Source organism: Chaetura pelagica, unplaced genomic scaffold (assembly GCF_000747805.2).
Source record: "Chaetura pelagica isolate M959 unplaced genomic scaffold, ChaPel_1.0 scaffold45, whole genome shotgun sequence".
Lineage (NCBI taxonomy): Eukaryota > Metazoa > Chordata > Aves > Apodiformes > Apodidae > Chaetura > Chaetura pelagica.
The window spans coordinates 1,561,523-1,579,494 of NW_009953217.1; the positions used below are offsets into that span (position 1 = coordinate 1,561,523).

The 17,972-nt window shown below is 37.5% G+C and overlaps 1 protein-coding gene across 1 annotated transcript in view; it reads left to right on the forward strand.

Annotated features, from left to right (window-relative positions):
• Positions 1–16,395, forward strand: part of GLT1D1 (glycosyltransferase 1 domain containing 1) — a 44,309-nt gene extending 27,914 nt beyond the window's left edge. The window contains exons 9-12 of the mRNA XM_009997685.1: positions 3,318–3,361; positions 4,779–4,899; positions 9,408–9,506; positions 16,249–16,395. Coding sequence (XP_009995987.1) covers positions 3,318–3,361; positions 4,779–4,899; positions 9,408–9,506; positions 16,249–16,395 — 411 coding nt within the window. The remainder of the gene's footprint in view (positions 1–3,317; positions 3,362–4,778; positions 4,900–9,407; positions 9,507–16,248) is intronic.
• The last annotated feature ends 1,577 nt before the right edge of the window (positions 16,396–17,972 follow it).

Consider the following 17,972-nt stretch of genomic DNA (forward strand, 5'->3'; position numbering starts at 1 on the left):
TGACACCAAACAGCAAAGACAGACCTTGAGCTGACAAATAAAACTGGTGAAGTCTGTTTCACATTTAGAATATGAGTTCACTGAAGTCTGGGATACAGATATCTGAGAGGAAAGGTGGGGTTTAATAAAATTAATACAATTAGAAACAGAGTTGTTCTTATTTGTCCATGTCTCAGTTTAAGTTTAGAGGTGGTATAATTGCTTCCAAATGAATTGTAAGTATTGTAGTAAATCTGCTGGCCAATACTCATGTGAGTTTTCATTTTTTTCCCCCTAAGTCCTAAAGATCCCGTTGAAGAAATTTGAAAGTTACAACTTCTTTGTTTTTACAACAGAGTCACCCAGTTAAATGGCAGCTCTCTGCCATTGCTGACTCTCCTCAGATACAATGTACAGTCGGGTCGCCCTCTCAGAATGGTGTCATGAGTTTCTCAGCATTGGTTTTTCATGAAGCACCAGCTCCTGAATCAAACCTATTGCAGTTATTACTAAATAATCTATTTGTCATTTTAGAGAAAGGTTTGAAAATGTGGGCTCATGAAGCGTGAAGGTAGAAAAGAGAAGCTATTGAATCTTCCCAACTCCACCCCATCTCTGATTCATCTCCACATGAGCCTGAAAACTTGCAGGCAGTCTGTTTTATAAGAAATAAATAAAGTCTGAATGGGCAAATAAGAACTGTTTTTCTATTTTCTCATTCAGTTTTGTTCTTTCTGGGGTTTTATTTTTAAGAGCTGTTTTTACATTTTTATTTTATCTGCATTTTTTTTTCCACACTAATACACAAAGTGATTTGGAAATGAACTGATGTGGAAGGCAAATCTAGAGTAGGTGTAATGAAGCTGTGCTTTAAACTCCGAAGATGCATTTGCTGCCTCCAGTGAGGATTTTAAACATTTTAGTCATCTTTTTGAATTTGCTTCACTTTTTCATAAGCTACCAGGAATAACCCTGTAGCAGAGCATAGGTGGAATCAAGAATTGAGTCTCCTTAAAACATTTAAAAGCTTATTTTTCTCATACTACTAAAATAGTGCTAAAGAGTGAAAAGCAGTTCTGTTGGTATTTAGCTCTACTTATTAATTCTCAAACCACAAAATGTAAAGAAAATCAGTGCTACTTTCTGTGAAGCAAGACATGTTTACTGTGAATATTTTTTAAAGCACATTAATATTATACTAATTAAGAATGTAGTAAACAAAGGCTCACACTCTGGTTTCTTCTATTCTTCCATAAGATGCATGGTTTTCACAAATGTTGCAATCTAAATAATCTGACAGGATCGGGTCCTATGTAAGGTAAAAGTTTTAGCATTTATTTCCTCTTCCAGTTTTTAACAAAAGGTGATAAGTAACTGATTGTCATATTTGCCTGCTACATTGATAGGTAACAAAATAAAACTTGGCACCAAATACTCTACCCATAGAAGAACTGGATCATGGGTGGAAGTGACATACTTTTCAGTAGCTTTTTCTGAGACAGTGCTAAGTTCCTAGGCATCTTGCCATAGTCACTTGCCTTTGGAAGCATTCACATCTTTTAAGTGGATTTCCAACTTACCCAACAGCTTATGTTGTATCTAATTCCTGTTATATTGAGCCTGTGGTTAGATAACTCTGCCCCCTCAAGTTTCTAAATGTGGCTCTGGGGGATCACTTCTCTAAGTCATTGCTGCACCCATGCTGAAAGTAATATTGAAAGTGAATTCTCATATTTAGGCCAGGCTTCTTGGAATATCTACCAATAGAAGAATACAGCTGAAAGGATTGTTCTGTTTATGAGACAGAAGGCAATTTCTTGTATTCCACAGGAGTAGATGGGATAGAAATTAATATCTTACAAATTTTATGAGGCACAGGCTGTCATTTTTCTCATTCCTCTAAAGGTAGAAGAGCAAAGGACCATATGAAATCACTTGCATATACTTCATTGATTTTGGTGGAAACAGTATAGTTCTTCATGAGAGGAAATCAGCATCAAAATAGTACTTTGGGGAAAAGCTTGGAAAAGTCTTTATACGTGTCTTTATACAGATAACAATCATGAAGTTCAGTATGAAACATCCAAGGAACCTGTGATGTGACAACCTGGTTTGGTGTGCAGATTTGTATTATGCTCTGTTGCCAGGGTCAAGCAGTATTTCAGGAAAGGACACCTGATTTCACCTTCTGCTCTTAACAAATATATTTTATTAACAAGTTACATTAAACTTTTATTTATTGCATTTAGTAGGAATTAATTCCTTAGTGCAGTGGTGATTACCTAGAATCTTTTAATTTATGAAGCCCTTTTTTTAGTGAAAAAATTAGTCTCTTGCTCAAAGTACACAACCATAGTTACAAAATAAATTAAGACTTTCTTCCAAAAGAGTTTTCTAAAATGCTTTGTGAGTGTCTCTATCTCATAATGTGAGAAAAAAAACCCAAACCAAAATATGAACGTGTTAAAAAGAACAAGCCTTGTTGTTTGCAGTTCTTACAACTGCTGTGTGCTGTGCAAACTATCTTAAATTAATCTGATACACTCAGCCTTAATAAAAACGGTCTAGTTCTGCTCTTCAGGATCTACCAAAATAAAAGAAAAATAAAATAGCAGACATAATTAAGTTTTGTAAATAAACCTGCTGGAGTTAATTGCCCAGCTTAGACAACTTGTTAATAACTCTAACATCCCTTCATGCAAACTGTAGTTTAGAATTTTGTGTTTATTGGTCTTCAGTCAAATGTTTCTGTCAGTGCTGAACATCTATCTGACTCTCAGGGTACCTGCAGATAGTTTCCTATGTTAACTGAAGCCTGAGAAGTTCCTTTCCTCTCTCACATTGCTTACTCCATGCATAAAGGGATAGACAATTGCTTGGCACATCAGTGCATTGTTCCTCACAGACAAGTTGTCAAGTCGGTCATTTGAATCATGTTAGCCTTGGCAGAGCCATCTGAAAACAGTCACTCCTGTTAAACACATCTAGCTCTAATTAGAACCTGCAGCCAGAGGGATGTCAGGGGAGAAGAAATGGAACCTCTCCTTTCTGAAGTAGCCCGAAGCTATACTGCAAGAGGAGTCCCTGAAAGGTTTGGAGTGGAGCAGGGAATTCACACTCTGCTCTGCACAACCCCCAGCTGGGTATTCCACGTGTCAATCACTGCAGAGTCAAATGTAACCACCAAGTTACAGATCTGTGGTATGATTTTAGAGCTCAGCACACTCATGCATTTAAATATTTTAGCAAAAATGTAGTTTAATTTTTTTTTCTGGTTGTTTCAAACGTATTGCTATAGTGCTAAAGTAGTGCCATATCATGTGTGTATTCCTTTCTAGGTTGATCCACTTTTTACAAGTGAAGTTAAGGAAAAAGTTAAAAGGTAAGAAGTTAAGCCTTTTAGCTTCTCCAAGTGAAAGCAGTTGCCTGACTGGCTTTTTAAATCATGTGTGTAAATGCTTTTAAGTATATGCAGCTAAAGAGCCATACACAACTCTATGGCTAACAAATTGTACTGATTATTTGGCATGTAACATTCTCAGACTAGTGATTTCTACACATTATAAATTTTAGAATAATTTGTATATATCCTCAGGTTTTGTGTTAAATCACATCTGATTTAGTGTGATTTATATTTAATATGCTTTTGGGTCTTTTCATTCTTTCTTTCATCATGGCTTCTGCTCAGTTTTGTGTGCTTGCTATTGGTGGTTACATGAGTAGATGGACAAGATAACCCTGTATTGCTTTTGTCTCTTCCTAGTTTACATTCTTCCTGATTGAAAGATAAAATTATTAGAGGAATGACATTTTTGTGTGTGTGTCTGCAGAACCTAGAATTGTGTGACTGGAACAGAACAACCATATTATTTGTGATTTAAATCATCTGATAAAATTTGCATAAAACACCTGTTCTGCAGTTCCATTTTTGGAGCAAGAGATAATATTTTTGTTTTCTATCAGGTTATTAATGGGAAACATGACGCCTGTAATCATGCATTCATACTCCACTTGATATAGTTAGTTATCTCTACAGAATCTGGATGTTACTGCACAATCAGAAAAGCAATGTTTAAAGCAGCCTGGTTGACAGGGAGCTGGTCTTCATGTCAAATGCACATGTGTTTCCACCTGGTTTAGTGATCTCATGTTAAAGAGGCAGGTGCAGGCACATCAAGCAGAGGGGATGCTGGCATTTCAGAAATGATCACCAGTCATAAAGATCTCATTCCTTCACCTGAGACTAAACACCTAATTACCGTATTTTTCCACCCTTCTTCCTTGATTTGTTTGACCTTGATTAATCTGAGGAAGATGGTGGCAATAGAAATGTAACCCTTCAGAACAGAAGAGTGCTTCTAATAAAAGCAGTAGCAGTGACCTTTCAGAACCACATCCCATCCCCAACAGCCAGCATCTGAAAATCAGCACCTCCTCCAGCTGACTGTTCAATTGATCACACTCCATTTCCCTAAGTATTTAAACTGTGTGGGTTTTTATAAATCTCTGGATACATCCTCCCTATGTTACACAAATCCTTTAAGGGAAAACTGCACCCTTATCCATGGAACAGCAGGCAATGAAGTGGCAGATAGCAATGTGTGCTGGATTGACTTTATAACTGCACTTATAGATAGAAAGCTAGCAAACATGGTGAAGTGGCTTGCCCATAGGCAAGCAGTTGTTAGCATCAGAGCCTGAACTGCTTTGACCACCTTCCATCATTGCCTCAAGTTTTAGGAAGAAGTGTTAGAGCATGTTCTTAGGAGGTGTCCTATTTGTGTGCTTTTGATTTCTAGGTCACCTGGAGTACATTTGTTACAGGAGCTGCCACAGGATGATCTTCATGCTGCTATGAAAAGGTGCTTTGCTGTGGTGAACAGCTCCATCTCAGAGGGGATGTCTGCTGCCATTCTGGAGGTAATTGCAGCTTAGCTATAAGGTTTTTCAGTGAGGTTTTAGTGACTCTGAAGTCACCTTTTATTACTGGAAATGTGTATCAACAATTTATGCCCATGTTTCAAAGCTAGTGAAGAAAAAAACTGAAATATTTACTTTTGCAAGTGTTAGTAATTAATGTTTTCTTCCCTTGAACTGACAGATTTTTATGCTTCGTCTATTTATTTTTTAGGGACAGAATGTAATTTTATCAATCCTGTTAAATTAACAATATAGATCTGAGATATAAGAATCATTCTGATTTACTGGTGTTGTCACTATTCTTAATTCAACGTCCACTTCCTTATAATGTTGCTAGAATAGACTTTCATTTATTTTCACAGCCTTTCAAGAAGCAATCTAAGAGCTGTATTTGTTTGTTTAATTGTGAAATGATTAATGAAAGAATGACATGCTCAATTAATTTTTTGCCATCAGTATTGAAAATTAATATCCACCTTTATTTCATACCTGTCAAAATAGGATACTGCTTAGTATCAATGCTTTCTCAGAAAAGGTTATATATACTTGAACTGGAAGTTCTTTGGGCAGGTGTCTTTTACTATTCCATTTTTTTTGGTGACTTCTGAACATTGGCTCTTGATAATCTCAGAAGATCACAGAAATAATTACATTATTTGTGTTAATTAATGTCCTGTTTCTGTTTCTAATGAGTAATCACCTGTTGCATTTCCAGCATGCTTTTCTTTCACAAATCTGAAAGACCGTCATAAGTAAGAACTAAGTGAGCATTGTAAGAATTATGGAAGTTAGATGATGGTAAGATAGCAAATGTGTTTCCTTTCTGAAATGCCAATGCCCAGAGGTGGAAGCAGATGCTCTTTCACAGCAACAATACTCTATAAACAACAATTACTACAGACTGTGACATTTCCAGACTTATCAGTGTGGCAGGCTAGACAAATTTTGTATGTTCCAGAGTTGAAATGAGAGAGTGCCAACCCAATACACAGCCAAGTCAATGACTCAGAGAAGGAAAAGTTAAGTAACTCTTACCTCCTCTTCACCAGTTACATGTTCCCATCAGGGCTGCTCACATAACGACCAAAAATCAAACAAATTTATTTCACAAGAATGTCAGTGAGTTAGGAGGGAAGGGAGGCAAACTAGAAAGAGTTTTAGGAGACACAGCATCTGCAACAGAAGTGCAATTGTGCTTGGCCTGACACAAATTGTTGTGCAAACTCAGGACTGACAAGACAATTGGTATAGCTTGCCCCAAAATTTTCGCATCAGATTTGAGCAGCTAAAGGGCAGTTTCCTTAGTGTGTATCAGGAGGTGGAGCAATCTTGTAAATTCAGTGCAGAAAGATGATACCGGTAAACTTCAGAAGGAATGTTGTGCCTGCTTCAGGAATTACTGAGTTTTGCTCTCCTCTTTGACAAGACTATATCAAACAGAAGAGTTTTAATTGAATCTCTTCTCTGTGTGGCTAAAATACTCAATTATCCTACCAGGGCTATTAAACAGTCAAATACCACTTCTAGTGAAAAGCTGTTCCTTCAAGTTTCCACTGCATAGTTATGTTGAGTAGCTTACTCCCAAAACCCAGAGCTGTCAAAAAAATTAAAAAGAAATTTAAAAAAAATTCTGCTCACTAAAAATTGCTACAGGAACAGAATAGTAAAAACTTCCTGCTATATTTATCTTCAGGAACTATGTATAAAAATCTTTTGGTTCTAGGCTGGAGATACATCTTGCTTGAATTTAGAAACACAACTTCCATTCTCTTGAAAGCTCAAAATTTTCTAAGGTCATGGATCTGTAAACAGTATTTTGGTATGAGAGAAATGTATAATTGATAACTGAGATAAATACATAATCATATCTATTTCAACCTGTCTTAAGGCAGGAAGAACTAGAAGCCATAACTAATTCCTTTGTCATGTAGCACTGATACCTTGGAGATTTTGCTGTGACCTGTTTTCTGTTTGGCATTTGAGGAAGAGAAAACAAGCTTTATACCAAGTGTTTAAAATGCTCTGTTCCTTAGAAAGCTCAGGAGTTCTGCATGTTGGTGGGGAAAAAGGCACTTCTACTGGAAAATGTTATGTTCTCTATACAGTTGATAAGAAAAAGGTTTTGACTCCAGCACCGTTTCATTGGAGTACTTTTTCTGTGCTCTCAAGAGCATTCTGACTTTGTAAAAATAATTAGGCAGTTAGGCTTTTACAACAGAAAAAAAAAAAAAAGTCAATTAAAAAAAAAAAAAAAAAAAAAAAAAAAAAAAAAAAAAAAAAAAAAAAAAAAAAAAAAAAAAAGAAAAGCCAGTCAGACCTTATTCTGGTGTAGGGCACAATCCAGGCTTAGACAAAAAGTGAAATACAGGCCTAGTAGTTTGGAATATAAGCCATAGCAAACTGTAAAAATAATAAAAATAAAGGGGTGCTGTAAAGCAGTAAAATTGAAGAAGGGGGCAACAAAAAGATGCATTGGCTATGTTAGGAGGAAGAAAATGAAGGACAGTCCAGAAGACAAAATAGGGAATAAAACCTGTATTTCTATAAGCCTTATATTGGTGGTTAGAAATGGTTATTGTGTAACATGCTTCCAAAGCTGAAATTTACACCCTGCATCCTTCTGAAATAGCATTAAAACACTTTGCAGTCAGAATAATCTAAGAAAACAGATGGCCAATGGACTTCAATGTTATTTTATGCTATTATTTGTGGAACTAGGTCAGTAAATTATACATATTTTCAACAATACAAATGACTCTATTTACTGCTTAAAAATAGAGTAAGTATCTAAATTAAATTCTAAGCCACTTCATGCAGTAATTATTTACAGCCCAATCCATTTGTTTAAGGCTAGCTGGTATAAAGGCAGCTTCTCATCTTATGGATTTGGCCATCTGTTCTGTCTTTCAGTAGCTGTAATTCACTGGTGCCCATGTGTTTTGGGACCTGAAAGTTTTCTGTAGCAGTTACTGCCCTGCAACTCTATGGGATGGAACAAATGTCTTTCCCTTTAGAGTTCAGAAATTATGGAAAATCAAATACAAACTTAGTGATCAGCTTCAATGAATCATCAGCTGTGTGGCATTCAGAAACAGAAGTGAATGAACAGATCTTGAGACATTTTGGTTTTTAGATGTGGGCTACAGTCCAACCTACAGTGCAGCACTGCACAGCAATGCTCTGCCAGCCCGTGCAGCCACATGCCAGGTACAGTCCAACACAGGTACAGTGCCACAGGCCACTCACACACTGTCATGGTATGGTTTTGTAAACCTACCTTTGGAAAACAGATTTGGTTTGTTTAATAGTGAATCCAGACCAAATTACAAAATAAGTTGTGTAACCAAAACCTGTCTTTCTTCTCACCAAATTTATTTTTTTTTAAAACTGTATCCCAACAACTTTAGACACTTAACTAATCTGGTCTGTAGTTTTTATATTTCCTACTTATTTATACTGGTCTGTGTTCGCTTCATTAATCTGTTTGTCTGAATTACCTTCAGCTGACCCAGTAGTTCCAATACCTGTAGAACAGGTGGTTTCATTAAAGGTTACTATTATTTTTAGAGCTAACTGCTGCTTCAAAGCAGATGTTTGTGCTGGAAGGACTGTAGAATTTCTATGTCCAGAGTAAGTTCATCTGCAGTGGTGATTTCAACAGTGCTTTTCTTGCACATTTTAAGCTATGATGACATGTTGCTAAGTCACAGGGATCCCTCACTGCTCAAAACATAATTGGTTCAGCCAGAGTATTTTTTTTAATTCAGTTTTGCCCAAACTATAAAAAACCCCTGGGTTTTCTCCTTGGAGTTTTGTTTTCTTGCTATGTAGACTGAAGCAAAATTGCTCCCCAGCCAGGAGTGTAATGACAGTAAGTAAAAACACATTGAGTCTGAAGTGATAGGGAATCAGGATGGAACAGATTGAAGATTTGGGGGAGTGAATTTTTTTTTCTCTTGTTCGACGGTGTTGATCATTGTACAATGTGAGATAGTCTGGTTTTACAGTCAGTGCTTCTCAAGATTTGCAAATTCAGCAATAGTAAGTAAAGTTTCAGATCAGGATATGCATAACAGAGTTGTGTGGCCAGGGTTTGCACACTAGGTACTTCAAACTCTAATATGTATTTGTAAAAGTTGCAAGGCATGACATCTCCTGGGAGTGGTTTACTAGCTTTGAGCAAATGCTGTGCTGCTTCTCTGCAGGCAACCTGAACTGCTGCCATGTTGAGACCCCACTCTTCCTTTTGTATTTTAATGTATGTACATACATGCACATGTACATACAAATACATTAATAAATGCATCAAACAACCAGCCCATAATTTATGTGGAATGAAGTCCTACTTCTTCAGATGTACTCCCTGGTCTCTGAGGAGTCCCAGACCAATAATGGGGAAAAAAGTTTGGTTTCTTGTTGCTGCTTTTAATTTTTAAATTGTTATCATGAACATGTCAAAATCCTTTGATTCTAATAAAGTGCTGTTTCCTTTCTCTGCATTTCTCTAGGCAATGGATTTAAATATTCCAGTGCTGGCAAGGAACATTCCTGGGAATGCAGCAATAGTAAAACATAAGGAAACGGGACTGCTATTTTCAGATCCCCAGGTAAGAAAACAACAAATCCTTAGACCTTTCCCTTCCAAAGGTAGGGTTCATGTTCCATTACATGCTTGTGTCTCTCAGCAGTCTTTCTAAGATTCTCCTAAAAATCTGGGTGTTTGACAGCCTTTCTTGAAGCTCTGCTATTGTCTCACATTCACTTTGCAGTTCACTAAATTTATACTAGGTGTCAGCCTTGCTGAATGTTTCTCCAGCCTGTGCAGCTTCAGAGCCTTCCAGCTGAGTGGGGCTTCTTGGTTCTTAACAACTTGTTGCACTTCAGTTCTGAATGTTCCATAAGCAAACCCTGGAAGAGATGCTGCATGTGTTGTATTTCCCTTCCAGGACTAACTGAAATATGAACTCACATTAGGCAGGCAGGAGCTACTGAAAGAGAAGCTTTTAGAGAAGCTAAAGCCTGAAGCTTTAGGTAATACATTATCTACAATTTCTAGCAGTAAGGGTTAATGTAAAGCATTATTAGGTCCAAGATATTGCTCAGTCAGAAAATAATTAATCACTACAATTAAGCAAAGTGTTAGAATGGAGTTTCTGTGAAGATGAGTAAGAGTGAGGAGGGAACACTACCCATGTATAAATGCTGGAAAATGTCATTTCAGTATATTTTCCTGCTTTGTGGCTGTGCTGTTAGATATTCCCATACATTGTGGAAGATGACTTGCAGACACAGATTGTCTTAGTGGTTTTATCCAACTCAATATTAAAAAAAAAAAAAAAGTACTAGAATAGTCCATTTGATAATTTTGCAAAGTAGAAAATGTGTAATATTTATTCACTTTGTGGAATGTGTGATTAATGCATCCTATTAAGTTGTGTTTCAGGAAGGTGAATTCTCTCAGTGAGTGCTGGAGGTTTTTTTAATAGAAAAGTTCTTATAGCTCATGATTTGTTTTGTTGGGTTGGTTTTTTTCTGGAATATTTAGTGTTTCCAATGGTTTCTACAAAAAACTGTTGTGGAAGCATTCCCTCTTCTTGCAATATCCTTTGGAAATGGGGTAATTCCAGCCAGTGGAGGCTGAGATGTAAAGCTACTTAGGAAACTATTTGTACGTGCATTCCCTGCAAAAAAGGCCATTGACTTTCATGTGCTTCTTCAACACTTCAAGGCTGGGTGATCATGAACAGGCAGACTGATGGCTCTCCTGGTACTAATTCTGATACATTTTGTCTCCTTCAACATGCTGGTTACATTTGGCTTGGAATGCAAATACATTATTCATAATAGACCCAATTAGGTTCATCATACATCCTTGTAGGAAGTCTCTTCTGTGATCTCCAAGTATGTTACATTCCAAATGCTTATTTGGAATTCAAGATCAATTAAAAATCTGCTATATATTTCCTCACTTAGGGGAAAGTACAATTTTAAGCACAGTAGTCCCAGTGACATCAGTGTCTTTGTACAAATGACTAAGGACTTTATATGAGAACTAGAGTCACAGGGTATAAATAAGTCTAGAACTCTATAATAGTTTGTATAAACACCTTCTGTCTGAGCTTCCTTCTCTGCAATGTGCTCTTCGAAAAATCAGAAACTCCCCTATTCTGCTACTTGTTGACCCTCTTGTTCCTGTTACTCTCTCTCAATAGTCCATAGCATCTCTTTTTAGTGCAAATGGTACCTTGCACTGCCATCTTCACTGCCATACTCCTAGGTGGTATTTGTACTGAAATCATTAATATTTGTGCAATTACCCTGTCTTAGAAACAAAATGAATATCCCTCCTTTCTCTGCAAAACAGCAATTGTGATCACATTTAATAAAAGCTCTTTTATACTTTCATTGGTGTTAAATAATGTATAAACTTTCAATGTTTGCAAATGGGTCAGGGAAATATTTGTTTGCAGGTTAATACTCTAATCCCACTGCAGAATTGTTGAAAAACTTTCTCCTTGCAGTGATGAGCTCAGAATGCCAATCATAATCACTCATGGTTTCAGGGATGAAGTAGCCATTCACTCTTGTTCCTTATTTACCCAAGCCATATCAAATACAGTTTTAAACCACTGTACATAGTGTATCAGAGGTTGAGAGTTATGTTAGACCAAAGAAATGTGATTAAGTTAGAACACACACAATTTCAAGGAATTCCTCACATTTTTGTTGTTTTAGGAAGGAAGTCTGCCCATGGCACTTTGAATACTGCCCTAGAGCATTCAGTCTGGCAATAGTGATGGGAAACATATGTTCTGCTAAGGTTTCTGGGTTTTTTGTTACTCTGATTACTTCGACATCTTCAAGATCTGGTAAACTATTTTCTGCTGCAACCTCACTTGCATCATGTTAGTTAGGGGAAATGCTTTTAATCATACAGAGAGAGAGATTAGTGTTGTATTTAGGTGCTTGGGAAAGTCTATCTCTTGTCTTGAAGACTCTGGGCCACGAAAGATTTTTATGACAATGTCAAAGACATTTTCATTGCTAAGCTTAGTGGATCCTATCTGGTTGTGATGATACAGACTGTATCACAGGTCAAGAGTAGAAAGCATTGCTTATTTTCAAGTTGTTACTGATCTGGGGAGAGAAAGCTTTACAATACAGATAGTTTAGCTATGAGCAATTGTGTCTGCTCTGTGGACTGTCTTACCTTTTGAAAACTAAATTAGATGTGTATAAATTGACCATTACACAACAAGAGTCATTTTGAATTGTGAATGCTGTTGGTTTTCTTCTTTTATTCTTGCTGAAAGGGAACTTTTGTGGCTTACAGAAGGCAGGACTTTTTGTGCATAATTGTATTCAATCATTAACCATTTGCACACAGGCTGAGGCTACATGAGTGGATTTGGGGAAAGCCCTGCCAACCACTGACCATGATACTCAGATGGCAAGAGCTAATGTAAAAGTGAAAGCTATGAAACATTTTGATACTTCAGTGATACTTGATACTTCAGTGTTTGCGCACACTTCTAAATCTTGATTTGATCCTGCCACTACTTGAATGTACAGGTGTATGAAATATTTGACAGTGAGTTAATGGGATCTGAAATACAAAAAATGAGAGATAAGAATAGCCAGCAGCTTTTGGGCAATAAATAACACAAAACCAAGTTAAAAGGGAAGACACTGAGTTACTCAGCAGCGTATGTTTCAAAATTATGTATTCAGCATCTCTAAAAGCTCACAGAAGGAGCTAAACAACCAGAAGGAGGTAAATAAACTTCAAAGTCAGTAAGAGGGCCGAAGCATAAAGAGAGTTTGAGAGAGAGCAGGACCTGGAAAGCCTACTGTTAGCAGAGACAGCTTTTGAAGTGGTGAGGGGAAAGGCAGCTCAGCTGAGCACAGGCAGCAATACTTTGAGGGTCTCCTCTGCCATTTCTACCAGGGCTTGAAGCCAGAATATAGCCAAAGTTTTCAGCCCATTGAACCTTCACACTGAATAGACTGATTTACAATTTTTGGCAGTGCCAGCACTCACTGTTTATCCTCCCCTAGAAATCCTGGCCCATTGCCCTCTGAAGCACACAGATGTGCCGGCTAACTTCTGTGCTCTGTCTGCACTAGGTAGATCTGTCACTATTCTGAATTTACACCTGGCATTTGCCTTCCCTGGGGTAATTCTCTGTTGTTTAAGAATCATGTTCTTCTATCTGCTGAAGCTGATATGAATGGTTTAATTGCACAGTTACTTTCATTATATAAATAATATATTAACCATGCATCTTATTTTCATTATCTGTGAGCGGCGGCACCAGTGTAGTTCTCGTGGTAATTCTTTTTATTCAGTGCAGGCATTTTCTAGCTTTATCTCCCAGACACCTGCATTTCTAGGTCTTTAAAAAATGTTTTACAGAATTTCTTTTTGGTCCTATATAGAGAAGCTGACATTTTCTTTGAAGGTGATTGGTCAATTTACCAGGATGAAAAAAGCCTGTGTTTGAAGTGAAGTACTACCCATAAAAAGGGCACATGTACTAGCAGATCTGGATATACATAAGATAGTCTTCTTCCCTCTTTTTTTCTGTGTTGTGGCTAACTGCTCAGGTTCACCTTTTACACTGGCTTATGTATACAAATTATACCCATTTCTGTGCCTGAATAAAAGGCTTATTAGAAATATGGGTGTTCCCCAAGTGGTAAGCTAGCATGCATATCCTCTCCTTCATTGTGGCCACTGAAGTGCATTATCCTTATGTTTGATAATTGAGAGTAATTTGCAGATATCACTTGCACAAATACTTACAGCATATCAGCTGATAAAGAGACATTAACAGTGTAAGTACTTTGTATGTCAATCGTATGGTTCTAGAAAAGAAAAATTAAATGCTTGATTTTCTGAAAGAGCTCTGAGTTCTGAAGGTCTGCATTCTGCAAGTGGGACCCCATGCTTCAGAAACTACAGCTGAACTGCACGTCAGCTGGAGTTAAGGGAGACACCTGAGAAATGAAGTTACTGCTATCAGATAAGTCACAGTGAATCTTCCCATTGGCTTCCAGTCAGACTGTAAGTGACTTGTAGGTGGTCACATTTGATTAGAAGAAGAAGTAGGGATAAAGCTGAGAAGTCCTTATTCTCTGTCTCCTGGTATTTTCCATTTGCTGTTTCTCCCTTCTGCAGCTTCTCAGCTTCTATGCTTTGGACTCAGTTTGGCATTTTCCTGAAATTATCTCTAGCATTAAGTATTGTAATCATGAGTAAGGATCTCATTTCTTCTATCATTTATATGTTTCCAAGTTTTTGTCCTCTAAATCCACATTTTAAAAGAATACTAATAGGACTACCTGTCAAGAAATGTTACATTGCTGCTTCTGTTCTTAGGTAATTTACATAAATTATTTTTAAGCATTACTTTAAATAAAATCCTCCACAGGAGCATAAAATTAAAGTTGGAATGTAGTTCAGTGTGAACAGTATTTATTACTGTGATTATACAGGCAATTGGATGAATGCAGCATAAGTCATGTAAGACTTTCCCACCTCCCCTCTTCTGTATTCTTGGCAGATACAGGGAAGGAAAAGAACAAGTCTCTGAAGTCAGAGGCATTGGCTGAGCCTGCAGCGTGTGATAGACACAGCCTGGAGGTGCTCTCCAGAGCAGACTCACCTGTCTTCTTCTGGGGTAGTCTCACAGGCAGGCAGAACAACAGCCTCTCCACACCACATGGGTCCTGAGCAAGGAGGTGAATCCATTACTTAAATTAGCACATACCTGAATGCAAGAATGTTGTGGATGGAAAGCAGGCTGAGTACAAAGCATGTGACCCTCATGGCTATTCCAGTGCTGTGTGGGCAGAGCAAAGATTCCAGGAAGTCCTGATTTGATGTAAAATAAGAGGTTATCATTAACATGTATGTTGGAGATCATCTTACTCTATCACCCAGTTACAAACCTTTCCAGCAGAACTAATGTGCATCCCTGCCAATGTAAATTTCATGGCAGTGATGCATATATTGATAGTTTGTCTTGTCAGTGAGAGTCAAAGCAGCGATTAGAAGATGTTCAATGTGATTTCACATTTCAGTGTTTCCCAGGGGTCACATTATAACCGCACATCATGCACAGCCATCCCCTGCATTGCAACAGCAACATTGATGCTGTGGCAACCAAAGGTTTTACAGCTTGTATGTATTTATATACAATGTGTACTTAGGTTTTTAAGTGTAGTATGCTAGTTAATCTAGTGTTGAGATGAACTTGTCTTATTTGTGATACTGCCTTTCGTAGCTGACAGATTGTGTAAATAATACATCTCCTGCCATCCTTTTTGTTCCCTGTGTTCCTGTGCACAGATCGTCACTGCTGGTTGTGATGCAATGTATTATATTCATTTTCCATTGACACAATAGCTGTCTGCTTTGCTGAGCTGAACCAAGACACTAGTTTGCAAAGATCTGAGTACATTTGTAATCAAGCTGAAGTATTGGAAGTTGTCTCTTGATAGAAAATTAGACCAGCTGCTCAGAATAGATTAGTTCAAACATAAAATCTCCTTTTACATGTTTGAAGTTCACAGTTTCTCTTCCCTAGAACTAAATTAGAGTGGCAGAGGAAAAAGAATAGTTGTAATCTGTGAGGTCTAGTATTTTTCCCAGTAAAGTTAAAGGAAATTCTTATATGGCTTTTTTTGCAGAGCTTGTTGAGCTAACAGTGATGTATCTGCCACTGCCCAGTTATAACTACTGCAGAAGAGCTTGTTGCTGATGCCTCCTCTTCTCTTTATATTGTGACTGTATATATATAGTGAGTATTTTAGTCTTTCCAGAAAACTAACTGAAGATGTCACAGTAGCAGTGAGATGTAAATTGAGATTAGCTGAGGTCAAGCACCTGATGCCAGTTGTCCTCCATGCAGGAGATCAGGGGAACTGTTTAATTGGTAGCCAGCCTGGATTTCTTGCACTTGGCTAGGCAAAAAAGTTTTGTGTCAATAAATTTGTGGCTTGTATTTGTCTTAATGGTCTTGGGATTGGCTTTGATTTAAAATGTCTTGGTGGGCTGCATAAAAGAATATATCGAATGATTATGTATTTAGCATTTTTTAGACATAAACTATAGTATTTGACCTTCAAAATTACTTTGACCAGCTTCATATGTTAGCTCATTGTTGAAGTGCTTTACCAAAACCAAGATATACCCTGCTCTGGCAGGGGGGTTGGACTAGATGATCTTCCAAGGTCCCTTCCAACCCCTAGGATTCTGTGATTCTGTGATATGGGCATAAGCTATTTCAGTATCATTACAACTTCAAGGAACTTTTCCTTTATTATTTCCTTTATCTTTTTCAGGAGTTTGTTGTGCTGTCCAAGAGTTTGATGAATGACCCTATTATGGAAAGAGAAATTGTAACAAGAGCCAAAGATTATGTGAAGAAACACCATTCATGGGAAAGTGAAAGGAAAGTCTATCAGGATCTTGTCCTAAGACTCCAGTGAATTGCAAGACAACAGCTGAAACCCAGCAGTCTGTGTGGAGCACTTTAATAATGGATATGTAATTACATTTGGGTTTCTTTTTAGAAGAGATAGCAAGACACACATTATTATCCTATTCAAACATGCCAACATCACAGAAGTTTCCTACTACTTCAAACTATCAAATGTTTCTAATTCAGCACACTGGCTCTAGTGTACCAGTTCATTATAGACTGGTATAATTTTGTGAGATCACACAGGAGAAATCAACTCTTTGAGCAGAGACAATTCTACTTGCTGTAAGGCCTCAAAGAGAGGATGATTTCTTGCACACAGTGGAGCACCCCACTGTAGAGAGCTACCATCACATGTTCTGATCATGTTGCATCCCAACCAAACTGCAGTAGCAGTTTTTATTCCATTTATCCCAAGCTGAATGTATTCAGGTACGTGTGACGCTCACATATATGTTCATAAAGCCAAGATTATTTATATAAACAGAGTATAAAATTATTAAGATGAAAGCCTTCTTAAGACTGAAACATCTGCTTATTTGTTGAGGGCATAATGATAAGGGGGCCAAAATGCAGAGTGTTGGTACTTGAGGTAAGTGAGGAGTATAGGTCATGTTTTTTACTGCCCTCTAAGATAAACTGGTATGGCCAGTCTTATTCCTGCCTGCTCTCTTCGTCCTGGGAGTGGAGCAGGAAGGTTGACACAGCCCCCGGCTGCCTTCCTTCCTGGCTGCAGATGCCAGAACCTCGAAGTGCTGCCCCCAGCAGCACGAGGCTTACAGGCAGAGATGCTTTGTTATGTAAACTACCTCTTATTTGCCAGTTTCTTTGGTACCTCTGCGATGTGCTTATTTATTAAAAGACTTAGGAGAGCTCTTAAAAGGGATGAAGGGGAGGCAATTTTCAAGGTATTTTCAATGTACTATGTATTTTGGTACTGTTTGTTCTCATTTGTGGCTTTCAGGATAGACTGTAATACACTGTAGCAGGCTATTCTAACATGAGACTGGCTTACCTGTGCTTCAAGTCCCTGCTAATCATTCCTGCCAGCTCAGTGATTATGGCCATATCTTTGAAACCATAATTGGTCATCAAAGGACTTAATTTTTTTAGGAAAAAAAGATAATAATATTTTTTAACTGCTTGTTAGTGGGAAACTGTTTGCTTTGCATAGGCTTGATCCTGTCCCCATGAGAACCAGTGAGTTTCCTATTGATTTGAATGGCTGTTGCTTCAGACTTTATAATAATGAAGTTCACTGGGTTTTTTAAGCATTATCCTATTTTTGATGTTTTGTAACTGTTTCTGATAACCTGCTTGTTTGGCTTGGATCCTTAGTCATTCCCCCACTCCCCTTCCTATAGTATTGGTTGTTTTCTGAGAAATACAAATCAGTAAAAAACAAATAAACAAAAATATAATATGGGATAGAAGTCCAAGCATTGAGATAATGCTAAATGATTAGTAATAATAATGATTAGAAAGCTTTTTCTAAAGCGTGATGTATTTATTGCCAAGCTTCAAGCAACTAAATGCATTGATTGGGAATTTGCACTATTTCCAGCAAAACAAAACATGTAAGTG